Here is a 16,826-nt window from a genome sequence, read left to right on the forward strand (position 1 = left end):
AGGCGCCCGCCACCATGCCCAGCTAATTTTTTGTATCTTTAGTAGAGCTGGGGTCTTGTTGTGTTGCCGAGGCTGGTCTCAAACTTCTGGGCTCATGTAATTCTCCTGTCTTGGACTCCCAAAGTGCTGGGATTATAGGCATGAGCCACACACCCAGCTACTCCTTTCTTATATCCAACTGAGCTAGTTCTGTCGAATTTTCTCTTTTTTTTTGATACGGAGTTTCACTCTTGTTGCCTAGGCTGGAGTGCAGTGGCACGCGATCTGGGCTCACTGCAACCTCCGCCTCCTGGGTTCAAGCAATTCTTCTGCCTCAGCCTCCTGTAGCTGGGATTACAGGTGCCCTCCACCATGCCTGACTAATTTTTGAATTTTTATTAGAGACGGGGTTTCAGCACATTGGCCAGGCTGGTCTCGAACTCCTGACCTCAGCTTATCCGCCCTCCTCAGCCTCCTAAAGTGCTAGGATTACAAGCATGAGCCACTGTGCCTGGCCTCTTAGTTCCCTTATTTTTATGAGTTATGATTTTATCTTTTTGAAATTTACCTTTAATCCTGCACTATTCTGATTACTTGGCTACTTTCCTTAAGCTACATTTAAAGACAGCCCTGACTGCAAAGGAGACAAGGACAGAACAGGGCTTGATTACGTTTCTGGTATTCTCAGTTTGGCCCATCAGAGGAATGGTATGTGTTTTAAACCCAGCCATTGGCTGGGCATGGTGTCTCATGCCTGTAATCCCAGCACTTTGGGAGGCCGAGGAGGGTGAATCACTCAAGCGCAGGAGTTCAAGACCAGTCTGGGCAACATAGTGAAAACCTGTCTCTACAAAAAATACAAAAATTGGCCAGGCGTGGTGGCACGCACCTGTGGTCCCATCTATTCAGGAGGCTGATGTGGGAGGATCACCTGAGCCCAAGAGGTGGAGGTTGTGGTGAGCTGAGATCGGGCCACTGCACTCCACCCTGGGCAACAGAGCAAGACCCTGTCTCAAAAGAAAAAAAAAATTAAACCCAGCCATTTCTGTAGTCTCACAACTTTTTTTTTTTTTTTTTTAAGACAGAGTCTCACTCTGTTGCCCAGGCTGGAGTGCAGTGGCATGATCTCGGCTCACTGCAACGTCTGCCTCCCAGCACTTTTAATCCCAGCTACTTGGGAGGCCAAGGCATAAGAAGCCCTTAAACCAGGGAGGCGGAAGTTGCAGTGAGCCGAGATCCTGCCACTGTACTCCAGCCTGAGCAACAGAGTGAAACTGAGACTCTGTCTCAAAAAAAAAAAAAAAAGAGAGAAGAGAAATTAGAGGCTCCCTTTGTCTTCATAAAACCCCAGTACTCTAGCATGATTGTCAAGGATTCTCAGGACCCCAGCAACGTGAAAAACTTTGTCTTGCTACTTCACACAGTTTCCCGGATCGGCCTTCTTTTCCAACTTTCCTCTGGGAGCTTTTCAAAAATATGTATTTCCAGGCCCCAGTGTAGAGATGCTGACTCAATTGGAGTGACATAGGGCCAAGAGTTTCTGTATTTTTATAAAGTTCCCTGGGAGCTTCTAATCAAACAAGTTTGAGAACCAGGGATCCACATGGAGGTTTCTTATGGTTTTGTGTCTTTTCACATGAGGCTCCTTCTGCCTGAAAAAGGCTTCTTCGCCTTCTTTTCTTTTTAATCTGTATTATTCCTATACTTCCTTCAAATGTCACATTCTCCCGGAAGCTGCCTTTGATACCCTTTTTCCAGTGTAAACTGTCTTTATCTTCTCACTCATGTGTGAACAACTTGAAAAGACAGTCCATTATCTTTGTATCCACAGTGCCCAGAATACCTAGTGAATGCTCAGAAAGTTTGCTGGATGAAAGCAGCCTCTTGCTGCACTAGCAGAACCTCATTCCCTCTAGGGGAACTCTTGCTACAATTTCCCTCTTCTTTTCCTACTGTCCTCTGTCAGGGGTCAGTCACACTGTCTGACATTTTGTAAGATGAGGTGGTCCTCTAAATTGTCTTCCCTTCCTCTCTCCCCTTGCCAGTCTCCAACCTTCCTATTCATCCTGATAATCCCGGCTTAGTTTCTATCCCACCTGAAATGTTCCGTAACCACCTTACCCAGAAATGATCCTTTAAACACTGAACATACAAATCATTTGATAAGGGTCGTACAGTTGTTTCTACATAGTATGCGTTGGAGATATACAGCTCATGCCCAAATATGGGTCACGGTCACCCTATCCTATCCTCCTCCCAATTATTATGCTCTAGGACTTCAACATTTGCGGCTTCCCACTTACCTGATTACATGAAGTGACTTTTTTTTTTTTTTTGAGACGGAGTTTTGCTGTTGTTGCCCAGGCTGGAGTGCAGTGGCATGATCTCGGCTCACGGCAACCTCTGCCTCCCAGGTTCAAGCGATTCTCCTGCCTCAGCCTCCCAAGCAGCTGGGATTACAAGCATCCACCATGCCCGGCTAATTTTGTATTTCTAGTAGAGATGGGGTTTCACCATGTTGGCCAGGCTGGTTTTGAACCCCTGACCTTAGGTGATCCACCTGCTTCAGCCTCCAAAAGTGCTGGGATTACAGGCGTGAACCACCACGCCAAGCCATCAAGTGACTTTTTTTTTTTTCAGATGGAATTTCACTCTTGTTGCCCAGGCTGGAGTGCAATGGCACGATCTTGGCTCACCGCAACCTCTGCCTCCCAGGTTCAAGCAATTCTCCTGCTTCAGCCTCCCCAGTAGCTGGGATTACAGGCATGCACCAAAATGCCCAGCTAATTTTTTTGTATTTCTAGTAGAGACGGGGTTTCTCCATGTGGCCAGGCTGGTCTCGAACTCCTGACCTCGGGTGATCCGCCTGCCTCCACCTCCCAAAGTGCTGGGATTACAGGCATCAGCCACCGCACCCAGCCTATCAAGTGACTTTTATAGCCATGCCATATCTGCCATCAATTATAGTTATTATGGGATAAAGCTTATCATAACCTGTAATTTCTCTACCTCCCAAGATATAAACTAACATTTTAGTCTCATTGCAACCTCCTACTCTTCAGCATCTCTCATTCATTCTCACCAAATATGTGCTTCATCAGCACAGATTTGGTGAGAATCTTCAACACCTTCCTGTTCTCCTAGTTCATCTGTCTCATTCCATCTTTTGTAAAGAGCCTAGATGCTGTGGTCAGCTATTTCAACAAACTGGCAAACCAATCTCTAGACTTCCTTATTGCCCTCCCTCCCACTGTTCCCTCTCTCCTAGTCCTGTTTTTTCCATTCTAAAGCAGCCAGGAGTTACTGACCAAAGTCACAAAGCCATGCTGATTGGGACTACTATAAATTCTAATCTACTATTTAATCTCAGCTCTTTCTTGCTATTTGGAATCACTGCCTTTTTCTATAGAACTATTTCCAACCTCTATTTTTTCCTAGATCCTCTATCTCACCCCCATCCTTTTTATTTATTTATTTATTTATTTATTTATTTATTTATTTTTTGAGACGCAGTTTTGCTCTTGTTGCCCAGGCTGCAGTGCAATGGCGCAATCTCAGTTCATTGCAAACTCCACCTCCCGGGTTCAAGTGATTCTCCTGCCTCAGCCTCCCAAGTAGCTGGGATTACGGGCGTGCACTACCACTCTCGGCTAATTTTGTATTTTTAATAGAGACGGGGTTTCTCCATGTTGGTCAAGCTGGTCTCGAACTCCTGACCTCAGGTGATCCACCGCGCCCAGCCCTTTTTATTTTCAAACGATTGACCATACTCAGAAAAACAAGTCCATTCAATGTGACTTTCCTAAATGTTTAGCCACTCAAAATCTCTATACATTTGGGCTCCCACTCTTCCTTTACAGTTGCCAAAGTCAACCTGTCTGCCTCTCTCCCTCTTGACCTACTAACTTTCTCTGAGACTTTAATTCTTTCAGTATTGCCTCTTTATTTATTTATTTATATTTATTTGGAGACAGGGTCTCGCTCTGTTTCCTGGGCTGGAGTGCAGTGGCCCCATCTTGGCTCACTGCCACCTCTGCCTCCCAGGTTCAAGCCATTCTTCTGCCTCAGCCTCCCTAGTAGCTGGGATTACAGGTGCCCACCACCACATCTGGCTAATTTTTGTATTTTTAGTAGAGACAGGGTTACACCATGTTGGCCAGGCTGGTCTCAAACTCCTGGCCTCAGGTGATCCACCTGCCTCAGACTTCCAAAGTGCTGGGATTACAGGAGTGAGCAACCGCGCCCAGCCATTATTGCCTCTGTAAAGTAAATAATTACATTTTTTAGTTTTTCTCTCTCAATTAGCTCATTCCCCTTTTCTTTTCCTTCTTTCTTTTTATTTTATATTTATTTATTTTATTTATTTATTTTTTTTTTTAAATTTTTTATTTTTTTTGAGAAGGAGTCTCGCTCTTTCACCCAGGCTGGAGTGCAGTGGCACGATCTCGGCTCACTGCAGGCTCCGCCCCCCAGGGTTCACGCCATTCTCCTGCCTCAGCCTCCTGCATAGCTGGGACTACAGGCGCCTGCCACCTCGCCCGGCTAATTTTTTGTATTTTTAGTAGAGAAGGGGTTTCACCGTGTGTTAGCCAGGATGGTCTCGATCTCCTGACCTCGTGATCCGCCCGCCTTGGCCTCCCAAAGTGCTGGGATTACAGGCGTGAGCCACCGCGCCCGGCCTTTTATTTTTATTTATTTATTTTTGAGATGGAGTCTCACTCTGTCGCCCAGGCTAGAGTGCAGTGGCACGATCTCAGCTCACTGCAACCTCTGCCTCCTGGGTTCAAGTGATTCTCCTGCCTCAGCCTCCTGAATAGCTGGGATTACAGGTGCATGCCACCACCCTGGCTAATTTTTTTATTTTTAGTAGAGACGGGGTTTCACCATGTTGGTCAGGCTGGTCTCGAACTCCTGACCTCGTGATCTGCCCACCTCAGCCTCCCAAAGTGCTGGGGTTACAGGCGTGAGCCACCGCATCCAGCGTCATTCGCCTTTTCTAAAAACATGCTTGAGTCTTGCCTATTCCCCAAAAGAAAATCTGCTGCTACAGCTCTGCCCTTTCCTTGCTTTACTGGTAAATATTGCTACCACTGTTCAATATTGGTACCACCTCCTCGCTCCTTAACGTCTTGCGATTGACCTCTATCATCTCCATCTTTAATTTCTGTATCACATTTAACATTGACAACCTGCTCTCCCTTTCTTCATTTGCTTTCCATGGCTCTTCTCTCTTCTAATTCTCTCCCTACCACTCGGATCATTTGTCTGTATGTCTTTTGCCAACTTTTCCCCACGTTTCTGTCTTGGGACTTTTTTTTTTTTTTAAGAGATGGGTTCACTCTGTTGCCTAGGCTGGAGTGCAATGGCATGATCATAGCTCACTGTAACCTCAAACTCCTGGCTTCAGGTGATCCTCTCACCTTGACCATCCAAAGTGTTGGGATTACAGGTGTAAGCCACCGCACCTGACTGGAACCTCCTTTTTTCCTACATTCTCCTTTGTGATCCCATCAACTTCCACAACTTTACTTACATTTATGTGAAAAAGTCCAAAATTTGTACATCTTTAGCCTCTACTTTTCTCCCAAACTCCCACACTTACATTTCCTAGAACCCTAAAATTTCAGATATGGAGATCTTAGAGGTCATTTATCCTAAGTCTTCATTGCCTGGATGTCTCCACCAAATGGTTCATTCGCTTTTAATAAAGTCCATGTTTTCAGGCCAGGCACGGTGGCTCATGCCTGTAATCCCAGCACTTTGGGAGGCCGAGGCAGGCAGGTCACCTGAGTTCAGGAGTTTGAGACCAGCCTGGCCAACATGGCGAAACTCTGTCTTTACTAAAAATACAAAAATTAGCCGGGCATGGTAGCGCGCACATGTAGTTGGGAGGCTGAGGCAGGGGAATCATTTTAACCCGGGAGGCGGAGGTTGTAGAGAATCGAGATTGTGCTACTGCACTACAGCCTGGGTGACAGAGCGAGACTCTGTCTCAAAAAAAAAAAAAAAAACAGTCCGCATTTTCAAAACTGAATGCCTCATTCTCTCTGCTTTTCAGTTCCATTCCCAAATTGACTCCTCTTCTTGAATTTATTGTTTCTATAAATAATCACCTTGAGGCACACAGTCTTCTCATTCTCTGTTCAATCAGCTGCTAGTCTAGTGGATTCCATTGTCACAGACTCTCTTGGTTAGGTTCACTATTTTCTATTCTTAACTACCACGTTTCTAGGTTAAATCCTAATTATCTCCCACCTAACGTTTGCAGAGGACTCGGCTAGACTGTTCATCTCTGGTAGTTTTCTGCTTGGAATTCTGGTCTTTTTACTCATTACCACCAAATTAATCTCCATAAAGAGCAATTCTTATCTGCCACTCTTTTTTTTTTTTTTTTTGAGACAGACTCTCACTCTGTCACCCAGGCTGGAGTTCAGTGGCGAGATGCGATCTCGGTTCACTGCAACCTCCGCCTCCCAGGTAAAAGCGATTCTCCTGCCTCAGGCTCCTGAGTAGCTGGGACTATAGGCGCACGCCACCACGCCTGGCAAATTTTTTTTTTTTTTTTTGTGAGACGGAGCTTCGCTCTTTCACCCAGGCTGGAATGCAGTGGCGCGACCTCGGCTCACTGCAAGCTCCGCCTCCCGGGTTCACGCCATTCTCCTGCCTCAGCCTCCCGAGTAGCTGGGACTAGAGGCGCCTGCGACCGCGCCTGGCTAATTTTTTTTGTATTTTTAGTAGACACGGGGTTTCACCGTGTTAGCCAGGATGGTCTCGATCTCCTGACCTCGTGATCCGCCCGTCTCGGCCTCCCAAAGTGCTGGGATTACAGGCGTGAGCCACCGCGCCCGGCCAATTTTTGTATTTTTAATAGAGACGGGGTTTCTCCATGTTGACCAGGATGGTCTCTATCGCCTGACTTCATGATCCACCCTCCTCGGCCTCCCAAGGTGCTGGGATTACAGGCGTGGGCCACGGCGCCCAGCCTTGTTTTGTATTTCTAGTAGAGACAGGGTTTCACCATGTTGGCCAGGCTGGTTTCGAACTCCTGACCTCAAGTGATTCGCCCGCCTAGGCCTCCCAGAGTGCTGGGATTACAGGTGTGAGTCACCGCGCCCAGCCAGGCCTGTAAGCTTTCTAAGGGCAGAGACTGCCTTATTACATATGTACCCCCCCAACTAACACAGTACCATCCACATACAGACAGACGCCCAGGAAATGTTAAACTGTAATTCTGGATAGGTTAAGTAGTATTAACCGTATTTACTAAATGTTTACCACATACTTACACTGTCCTCGTTTCAAGGAGCTTAGTCCCCAAGGGATCACCCTGATGGAATATAAAAACTACACATAAGAGTTAAATTACAGAACTTAAGCCATTAGTGTTTTGCAAGACAACTCGGGTTGAGACTCAGTCTCTCCCTTCCACAGGCCAAGTGACACATCGTAATACCACTGGTACCGTTTTATTTTATTTTTATTTTTCGCGACAAAGTCTCGTCCTGTCGCCCAGGCTGGAGTGCAGTGGCGCGATTTCGGCTCGCTGCAACCTCCGCCTGCAGGGTTCAAGCGATTCTCCTGCCTCAGCTTCCCAAGTAATTGGGATTACAAACGCCTGCCACCACGCCCGGCTACTATTTGTATTTTTAGTAGAGAGGGGGGTTTCGCCATGTTAGTCAGGCTGGTCTCGAACTCCTAACCTCAGGTGATCCGCCCACCTCGGCCTCCCAAAGCCTAGGATTACAGGCGTGAGGCACCGCGCCCGGCCTGTTAGTACTATTTTAAAATCGAATCTGACCTCCAAATTATTTTCTGGAGCTCCATCACTTTCTGCTAACACCGCAAAGCTTAATCCTCTCCACCTGAGAATAAAAGGTTCCATCCTTCCGCTCTACAGTTTGACGCCCTGCTAAGTCTCTCGGACGCGGGGGGCTGGAGTGAAGGAAGCCGGAGTCCACCAAAGCTGCAAAAATACCACAGCCAGCAGCCCCGCCCCCGATATCCCCTACAGGCTTCCAATTGGTCCTTGTGGCTCACTCTCTTTCCAGGTTGGTGTTCCAGCTTGCCGGTCGCCTCTATAGAGCCCACCTTTAGACGGCGACTATTGGTAGATCGTTACGTCATTGCCCCATCTACCTCACTCCCACTGGCTCTCATAGGAAGGGGCGGTCGCAACGTCATGGGCAAGGGCCGCCATTTTGACTGAGCAACCCTAGTGACAGGAGCCGAAGCAGCAGCGCAGGTTGTCCCCGTTTCCCCTCCCCCTTCCCTTCTCCAGTTGCCTTCCCGGGCCCCTTACACTCCACAGTCCCGGTCCCGCCATGTCCCAGAAACAAGAAGAAGAGAACCCTGCGGAGGAGACCGGCGAGGAGAAGCAGGTGAAGTGGAGGGGGTGCGGGCGGGCGAGCTGGGGAGACCGTGATGGGGCGGGAGACGGTCTCCCACCAGTGCGGATTGGTCGCCATGGTCTCCGGCTCCGCAGGGGTTGGCCACTTTTTGCGTCACGCGGGGTGAGCTTAAACACGACCTGCTGCTTTGGCGCTGGTTAGTTGGGTCGTTTGTCACTCAATACTCTACTCTTCCTGATTGGTCAATTCCCTACCGCTCAAACCTTGGACGCTGTGCTATAATTGGCCGAGCATGGACGCGGGGCGGGTGGTTGGAAAGACGGTGAATGGAAAGGGGATGGCTAGTGGTCTTGGGTGTGATGTGTATTATTGGTTTGTAGAGGTAAGTGACCCAGCAACCAGGCTGGGGCCCGCAGCCTCAGTCAGCAAAGATAGGGGTCGAGGTAAAGACGTTTAAAAAAAAAAACAGTATTGGGGGAGGGAAGAAGTGTAATTATTATGATGGCTAGTTTATAAGGCGGCAACTTTCTCAAGAGACCTATTTTAGTAGCTAAGGATGGTCTATTGCTCACCTTCAATGAGGACTCAACAAGACTGAAGAGGGCTAGAGTTCCAAACAGAATCATGGTTATTAATCTTGGAAAAGACGCCGACAGGGTCGTGAGAAAGACACTACTCTCTTCCCCTAGACTTCCAAGGCAGGGACTTAGTGCACCTGCGATTCCGCGATGGAAACACTAACGCCAAATAAACCCCTTATTGGGGTTTGTATTTGACTTTTAAAATTTAGTACTGGGTTCAGGCACTCATTAAATACACTTGGTGTTATATCTATGCGTAATTTTCAAGAGAAAGGAATATAATTCCACTAAAAAGAGCCATACGTTGACTTCATATCTTTTCAAAAAGTCACTAAAGGGCAGCAGGGACCACAAGAAACAAAAAGAGATCGACTACAGTAGTGAGAGCCCCTGCACCACCAGGGTAGGTATTGATTTTTTTGATGAAAGCTGGTGGGTAAATACTAGTGAGTCTACTGTATCTTTGTTTTCCTGAGGTTAAAAACGGTATCATTTTCCTCTCTATCAGCTTGCTACCATAATATTTGTGGAAATGTTGAAGCAAGGCTGTGCCATTACTCAGGTGGAGATCTTTGGAGAAGGCCACATAGCTAGCCTCCTCCACAGGGAGATCTTACAGGTGGCTTAGACCTTGAATAAGGAAGGAACTGCTTTGTCGTGTAGCAATTTTAAAAAAGAAAAAAAAATGAATAAGGAGGAAACATTTAGCAAACTATTTTTTGTTGTCGTAGAGATGGCGTTTCAACATATTGCCCAGGCGGGTAGTGAATTCATGAGCTCAAGTGATGCACCCGCCTCGGCCTCCCAAAGTGCTGGGATTACAGGCATGAGTCACTGCTCCCAGCCCCAAATTATTATTTTTTTTAATTTTCTTTTTTTTTTTTTTTTTTTTTTTTTTTTTTGAGACGGAGTCTCGCTCTGTCGCCCAGGCTGGAGTGCAGTGGCGCAATCTCGGCTCACTGCAAGCTCCGCCTCCCGGGTTCACGCCATTCTCCTGCCTCAGCCTCTCTGAGTAGCTGGGACTACAGGCGCCCGCCACCACGCCCGGCTAATTTTTTTGTATTTTTAGTAGAGACGGGGTTTCACCGTGGTCTCGATCTCCTGACCTCGTGATCCGCCCGCCTCGGCCTCCCAAAGTGCTGGGATTACAAGCGTGAGCCACCGCGCCCGGCCCTATTTTTTTTAATTTTCATGTGGCATGTAGGATAGCCTAGGGAACCCTGCTACTCATCCTGTCACCAGAAGCCCTGCTAGCTCTTTTTTCTCTTTGTCTTTCTTAGCATTTGTGCTGAGTGATATGGCCCACTCTTTGATTAAAGTATTGTGTTTAGTATTACCTTTAGCCCAATACGCACAGGTCTCTGGGTGGTTCCTTGGGTGGAGTGTGAGAAGCAGCTTGTCTTTTTCTTCTCACAGTAGTCATCTTGAGCTTTAGGGATTTTAACAAAGGTCTAGCTTTAACAGCAGAGTAGAGATAGCATATTTACAAGTGGGTGGATCTCCAGGAGAAGTTGATAGTATAATTGTTATCAGATATGAGAAGCAGTTGTTTCTCAGTCTTTAATTTTATTTGGCTCCTTTGTTTTCTCCAGGACACACAGGAGAAAGAAGGTATTCTCCCCGAGAGAGCTGAAGAGGCAAAGCTAAAGGCCAAATACCCAAGCCTAGGACAAAAGCCTGGAGGCTCCGACTTCCTCATGAAGAGACTCCAGAAAGGGGTATGGGGCATAGTCTCTTACCCTCTTTCTTTGGAGCCAAAGGGGGTTCTTGGAATGAAGTCTGTAGAGGTTCTACTGGATCCTTTTCTGGAGGTTTTGTTGTTGAACAGAAGTAGAGACGAATTTGAAATTTGAAAAGAGCAAGTCAAATTAATGTAAATCCCTGATGTGCTATCAATTCCCTCCTGATTTCCCATGTAGAAAATTAAGGCCTAACTTGGAGCATTTGGGTGTGTGGGGAAATGAGGGAAAGATGTTAGAAACTGAAATGCAGACTGCCCCCAGGCATTTGCCTGTTTGAATGTTGGAGGTTTTAGGATTGTGCACTTTTTAAGCATTAGAGATAAATTTTGGGATGCATCATTTCAGAAGAAGATCAAACCGTCTCTCATACAGAAATAAATCCTCAACTTGAAATGAATCAATTTCTTCATAACCTTGAAGTGAGCACCAGCCATTAATTATACTTCTGCAACAAATGTATTTTTCTTGTTGAGGGTGGTCCTCCTCACCAAGAGGGAGTCTACTTTCATAGCCATGTAGCTCCTGATCAGATTTTTAGTTCCCAAAGGTACCTACAGCTGACTGAGGGATTATATTATCTTTTTAAAAAAAAAAAAAATTTGGCCAGGCGCGGTGGCTCATGCCTGTAATCCTAGCACTTTGGGAGGCCGAGGCGGGCGGATCACGAGGTCAGGAGATCGAGACCATGGTGAAACCCCATCTCTATTAGTAATACAAAAACTTAGCCGGGCGTGGTGGCGGGCGCCTGTAGTCCCAGCTACTCGGGAGGCTGAAGCAGGAGAATGGCATGAACCCGGGAGGCGGAGCTTGCAGTGAGCCGAGATCGTGCCACTGCACTGCAGCCTGGGTGACATAGGGAGACTCCATCTCAAAAAAAAAAAAAAATTTTATTTCCCTTACTCTCCTCTGCAATGACTGTAGGATTATAAATCATTACATTGGAGTATGCTTCTCTATGTGGATGAAATGGAGGGTGAAACATCCCTGTGGAGGATCCCAGTTATTGAGTCTTAGTCACAGATGATAATGTGATGCTGATTTGCATTTACCTTGCTGGAGGCAAAGCAGGCGTGGGCAGGCTGTCACAGTCATGGAACATGTGTGGGAGCTGTGAGAGTCAGAAGGAAAATACATTATCCTCATGAACAGGCCCAGTTTCTATTCCTGGTCTGGGAGAATAATCATTTTGAGGTTGTTGGCTTGTGGTTGATCTCCTGGTGCCTAGGATAGCCCCATATTTATCCTTCTCTATACCTTACTCTTCTGTTTCTCCAGTTCCAGGCTATTGCCCTGTAGCCAGTAAGGTCCTCAGTTACCCTTTATGAATAAGTGATTTTGGTTGAACAATCCTATACTGACTGGAGTACAAAGGATGGCATGGGCTATCCCTTGACTCCAAAACTATATACTCTAGCTGGGGAACTGCTTACGTACCTGAAAAAGTCAGAACACACTGGGGAGAAGACATAAGTACTTGCAATTAATGTTAAACTGTGTATGCATGAGGTTAATCAAGGAAGACTTCTTGAAAGATCCGAGTGTGCGTGAGGGTTTGTAATGGATGTGAGTCTCCTTGTTTTTGAGGAAGGCCAGAGTGCCTCACTCACCTAAACCTCCCTCTTATCTCTTAGCAAAAGTACTTTGACTCAGGAGACTACAACATGGCCAAAGCCAAGATGAAGAATAAGCAGCTGCCAAGTGCAGGACCAGACAAGAACCTGGTGACTGGTGATCACATCCCCACCCCACAGGATCTGCCCCAGAGAAAGTCCTCGCTCGTCACCAGCAAGCTTGCGGGGTAACCTGAGCCCCCCTCTCCTCCCCTTCCTCAACCACTGGACTTTTATATATTATAGGCAGGGATGAAATGGGCACCTAGTCAGATCTTCTCAGCTTGCTAGCCAGAAATGACTGTGATTCTGCTGGGGGCTGCTGAGAAGGTAATGTAGGTTGAAAAGGGGCCCTAAGTTTATTTATTTCGTTAGATTGACACTTCAACACACTCCCTGTAGTCCAGGTAGGGCCCAGAAATAGGAAAGGCTAGGATTGGATAATGCTGCAAATGCTTTTTTTGTGTGAGAAACTGGAGAGATGTGATTTCTCCTTTTGGGAGAGAATGTCCCAAAATTGATTAGGCTGAGCCTTGGGAATAATTTGGCAGGTTTAACATCCCACGGCTAACCTAACATAGTTGGGAAAGGTAGATTGAATGAGACATGTTTTCTGTGCTTCTAAGTGTTGTGTCCCTTAGGCTGCTGTTGCTTCATGTTTCCATTATGGCAGGTTTAGAGAATCCTTAAAAAGAAAAATTGACTTGCTTGCCTAAAACTACAGTGCCCCTTTAGCCTCCATTACTTAGTATCTCTTACAGTTTGCTCTGGCTCTCAAATAATATAAAGATTAATGAACATTATTCACAGAAAATGGGCACCTTCTCTCTCTTTTCCAGCATGTTGCTTTTGAAAGTATCATGGGATAGTGGGAAGAGCACTGGTTTAGGAGTCAAGATATCTGGGTTCTCACTCTACTCAGTCCCAGCAGAGCTGTTGTATAACCTTGGTTAAGTCATTTAGCCTCTCTGGATTTCTGTTTCCTCATCTGTAAAATAGAGTTAAATGTATGTAAGATTGATTCTGATTCTGAAGTCATAACTGCCAGCAGAAAAACTCCGTACTGTTCATTGTAAAACTAAAAGTGAGGAAGGCTCGTGGGTGGTGAACCTCTGCTCTGTAATACTGGGAAAGTACTACAGAGGGGAACCATTTGAGGGATACATGAGGAGAGAGTAAATTGGGGTTTGGGGATTATAAATTCAGGCAAGAGAACCTTATAGATATCACAGTCTTGAGGGTCAAAAAAAATACTTAGGAAACTAGCCATGGAAGCTGCTTGCCTCTGACCCAGCCCACTTTCCCAGCCTACCTCTGGGCCTTAGCTGCTAAAAAGCTTCTCTGGCAGCAGAGCTGCAGGCCTGAGGAAACATGCTCAGTCATGCACACATGTTGACCCATGTTTCAGATGCAGTCTGATGCCAGGTATATGTTAGGGAAAGAGGAAGAAGGGTAAACTGAGCTAGCCCCTGGGGCTGAGTACTCGTGCAGGGCTGGAGGAGCAGGTTCTTAGAAGATGATTCACCTTGGAGGAAGCTGGGGAAAGGGGTTAGGGAGGGAGAGGAGGAAGACTGAGAAATCTGCATTCCCAGAACTCAGCAACCCAGCTCTTTTATGATGAGAGGTAGCCATGCTGACTCATGAACAGGTGGAGGAAAGGGGTTGCAGGTGACCACCATCTTCAATCTAGTTACCACCAGCTTGGCTAGAATGTTATTGAATGCAACTTGCTAGTTATGACAGAGAGGGCCAGGGTGAGAACTAATGTTCAAGAGAGCAAGATTCTATAATCCTCTTGCCCTCTCACATCACAAATTCTGATATACCAAACATTTGGCCCAATGAGAATGACTGATAGACTTGCTGATGTGCATGTGGGGGGATGAGGTGTGTATATGCTTTTCTCCTGACTGGCCATTCAGTGTTCAGGCTGTCATTCAAATTGGATAGGAAAAAGTTGGTGAGGAAGGAATGGAGAGAGCAGGATCCCTGGACTCCCTGGTCCCCAAACTCCTTGACTGTCACTTGTAATTGTATATAATTTTTGTGTTTCTTGCTCCATTTCCTCATGCTGTCATCCTTAAAGTCCATGTGGGAAGGGGAAAATGCTGAACACCATTGTATAGTTTCTTCAACTGTCCCAGCCATGTTGTACATAGATATGTCATGTTATTATATATATAAATATATATATAATTTTGTACGTTTTCTTCATCTCCGATCTTCTCGAATTCTGTACTCTTTTTCTTTTCTGTCTGAACTGCCTTCTCTACCATTCAGCTTGAGTCCTCAAGACTACTGGTCACAATGAGTCTGATTTTTAGGAAGGAATAGGAGGAGCAGGGAAATCAGAAAAACTGTTGGTCTCACTCTGTCTCTCTACCTGGTCATCTTCAAGGCTAAGAAAACAAAGAAATAAGCTACATTCTGTATTTGCCAGTTTCCACAGCATGAAGTACATAGCTTCCTTAGCAAGGAGGGGTCATTCCAAAATCCAAATGCAAATTGCTTTGATTAAACCTAGATTATTAAATCCACTCAGAACAGCATGTGTGTGGTCTGGTTCTGGCCTCCACACAGTCACCACCTCACCACTGTGCTACCTCAGTCTTTGCAAGTAGCTGTGGCCATGCCTCTGAAACAGCCTGCTCTGAGCCAGGCAGCTTACCCACCTGGAAACCTCCAGTTGTTTTAATCTTATCTAAAGAATTGTTTTTCTATGTTTGTTATCCATGGATATCCCAGAAAGGCAGATAATGTTGTTTCGTGGATAGGAAAAGACTGAAATTCTATTTTTTGATTTTTTTTTGCAACTCCCTTATGGATAGGATTGAGACATGCCAGGTAGCCTAATGGTTGTTAAATGTGGAGGAATCATGGGGTAGAGACTGGGATGGAGTTCAGGGTTTTTTTCCCCTATTACTTGACAGTGTTTTTTTTTTTCTTCTGTGTTCGTCCGCAGTGGCCAAGTTGAATGATGCTGCCCGGGGCTCTGCCAGATCCTGAGACGCTGCCCCCCCCCCCCCCCCCAACCCACCCGGGTCCTGTGCTGGCTCCTGCCCCTTCCTGCTTTTGCAGCCAGGGGTCAGGAGGTGGCTCGGGTGCGGGCTGGAGAGGCAGAAGCCCTTGCCTGTTGGTGTCCCAGCACATGGAGCCCCTTGGGCTGAGCACCAAGACCTTGAACCTTTTTTGTTTTACCTTTTTTCCAAATAACAGTTGGGAGAAATCTCAAATTCTGGGGGTGGGGGTGGGGTTGAAAGGGTGGGGTGGGAGACATGGAGGAGGATGAATTACGGCTTGGAGTTGGTAAAAACATTCCTGACTATCCTTCTTCTTAACCACGTGGCTGTTGTGGGGTAGGTGTGAGGGGAAGGAAGTGGAGTAGCCTAATGAAAAGGGGTTCTAGTTGAGCTCTGTAGATAAATGCCTTGTTTCAGTGTGGTTGGAGACCTGGTGTCAGATAAAAGAAACTCCATCCGCACAGACAGATGCAAACAGCTCCTCTGGTTCTGCAGAGCTAGTTGAGAACTCAACATTAATCATTTTAAAAAGTACTGTCCTTGAAATAGATTTGCTGTGGGGAGAAGGGCAGTGAGTGTGGGAGAAAGGAGCTGTGAGCGTGGGGAACCCCACAGAGCCCAAAGGACTTTTTCAGTATTCAAAATAAACAAAACAAAAACCCATGAAAAAACCCAACCCAGAAATACTCTGAAGCAGTTGGTGTGTTTTATTGGGGTTTGGGAGGGGGAAGAAAACAATACTGAAGACGTTGTTAATGTGAGATGTGGCTGAGTTCCCCAATACCATCACTTAGGGAAAGGGAGCAGGAATGTTGGTATGAACCTTGTTTCTGTAGCTAATGTAAAAGTTGCATCAACCTCAGTTTGTGGCTCACAAGATGAGGCATTTAAGGTATTTGATCTAAATGGTTTCTTGACACCTAAGCCTAGTCTAGGCTTTGCGAAAAAGGAGGCCCATTCTTCTTTTTCCCTCTGTCTTCCATTCCTTTTCAAGTTCCCATGTTTGTGAGGGAGAAATGTGACAAACCGAAAGAAATATATTATTTCTTTGTAATAAGCCAAAAGAAACTCAAGTCTTTCTGCTGGTGGCCAGCAGGAGGCAGAGTGATTTCTTTCCTCATGATGTCCCAATCTGCATTGCTGGAAACCTGCTACTGAAAGAAGTTAAAAGCTGCCTGTGAATGTAATGTACAAAAGAAAGGTTACCAAAGGAGAAACAAACTCCAGTGGGTATACGGTGGCTCATGCCTGTAATCCCAGCACTTTGGGAGGCCAAGATGGGTGGATCACTTGAGGTCAGGAGTTTGAGACCAGCCTAGCCAACATGGTGAAACCTCGTCCCTACTAAAAATACAAAAATTAGCCGGACGTGGTGGCACATGCCTATAATCCCACTTACTTGGGAGGCTGAGGCAGGAGAATCGCTTGAACCCAGGAGGCAGAGTTTGCAGTGAGCCAAGATTGTGCCATTGCACTCCAGCCTGGGCGACAGAGCGAGACTCCATCTAAAAAAAATAAAACAAGTACAAACTCCAACTAGAGACAC

At 46.3% G+C, this 16,826-nt stretch overlaps 1 protein-coding gene across 1 annotated transcript; it reads left to right on the top strand.

The window, feature by feature from the left end:
- Positions 1–8,160: 8,160 nt before the first annotated feature.
- On the top strand, positions 8,161–15,973 carry ENSA (endosulfine alpha). Its single transcript, XM_032154775.2, has 4 exons — positions 8,161–8,357; positions 10,501–10,626; positions 12,282–12,448; positions 15,223–15,973. The coding sequence occupies exons 1-4, from the start codon at positions 8,301–8,303 to the stop codon at positions 15,236–15,238; spliced, it is 366 nt and encodes a 121-aa protein (XP_032010666.1). The 5' UTR covers positions 8,161–8,300; the 3' UTR covers positions 15,239–15,973.
- Positions 15,974–16,826: the final 853 nt, after the last annotated feature.

The sequence above is a fragment of the Hylobates moloch genome, unplaced genomic scaffold, assembly GCF_009828535.3.
Source record: "Hylobates moloch isolate HMO894 unplaced genomic scaffold, HMol_V3 SCAFFOLD_5, whole genome shotgun sequence".
NCBI lineage: Eukaryota > Metazoa > Chordata > Mammalia > Primates > Hylobatidae > Hylobates > Hylobates moloch.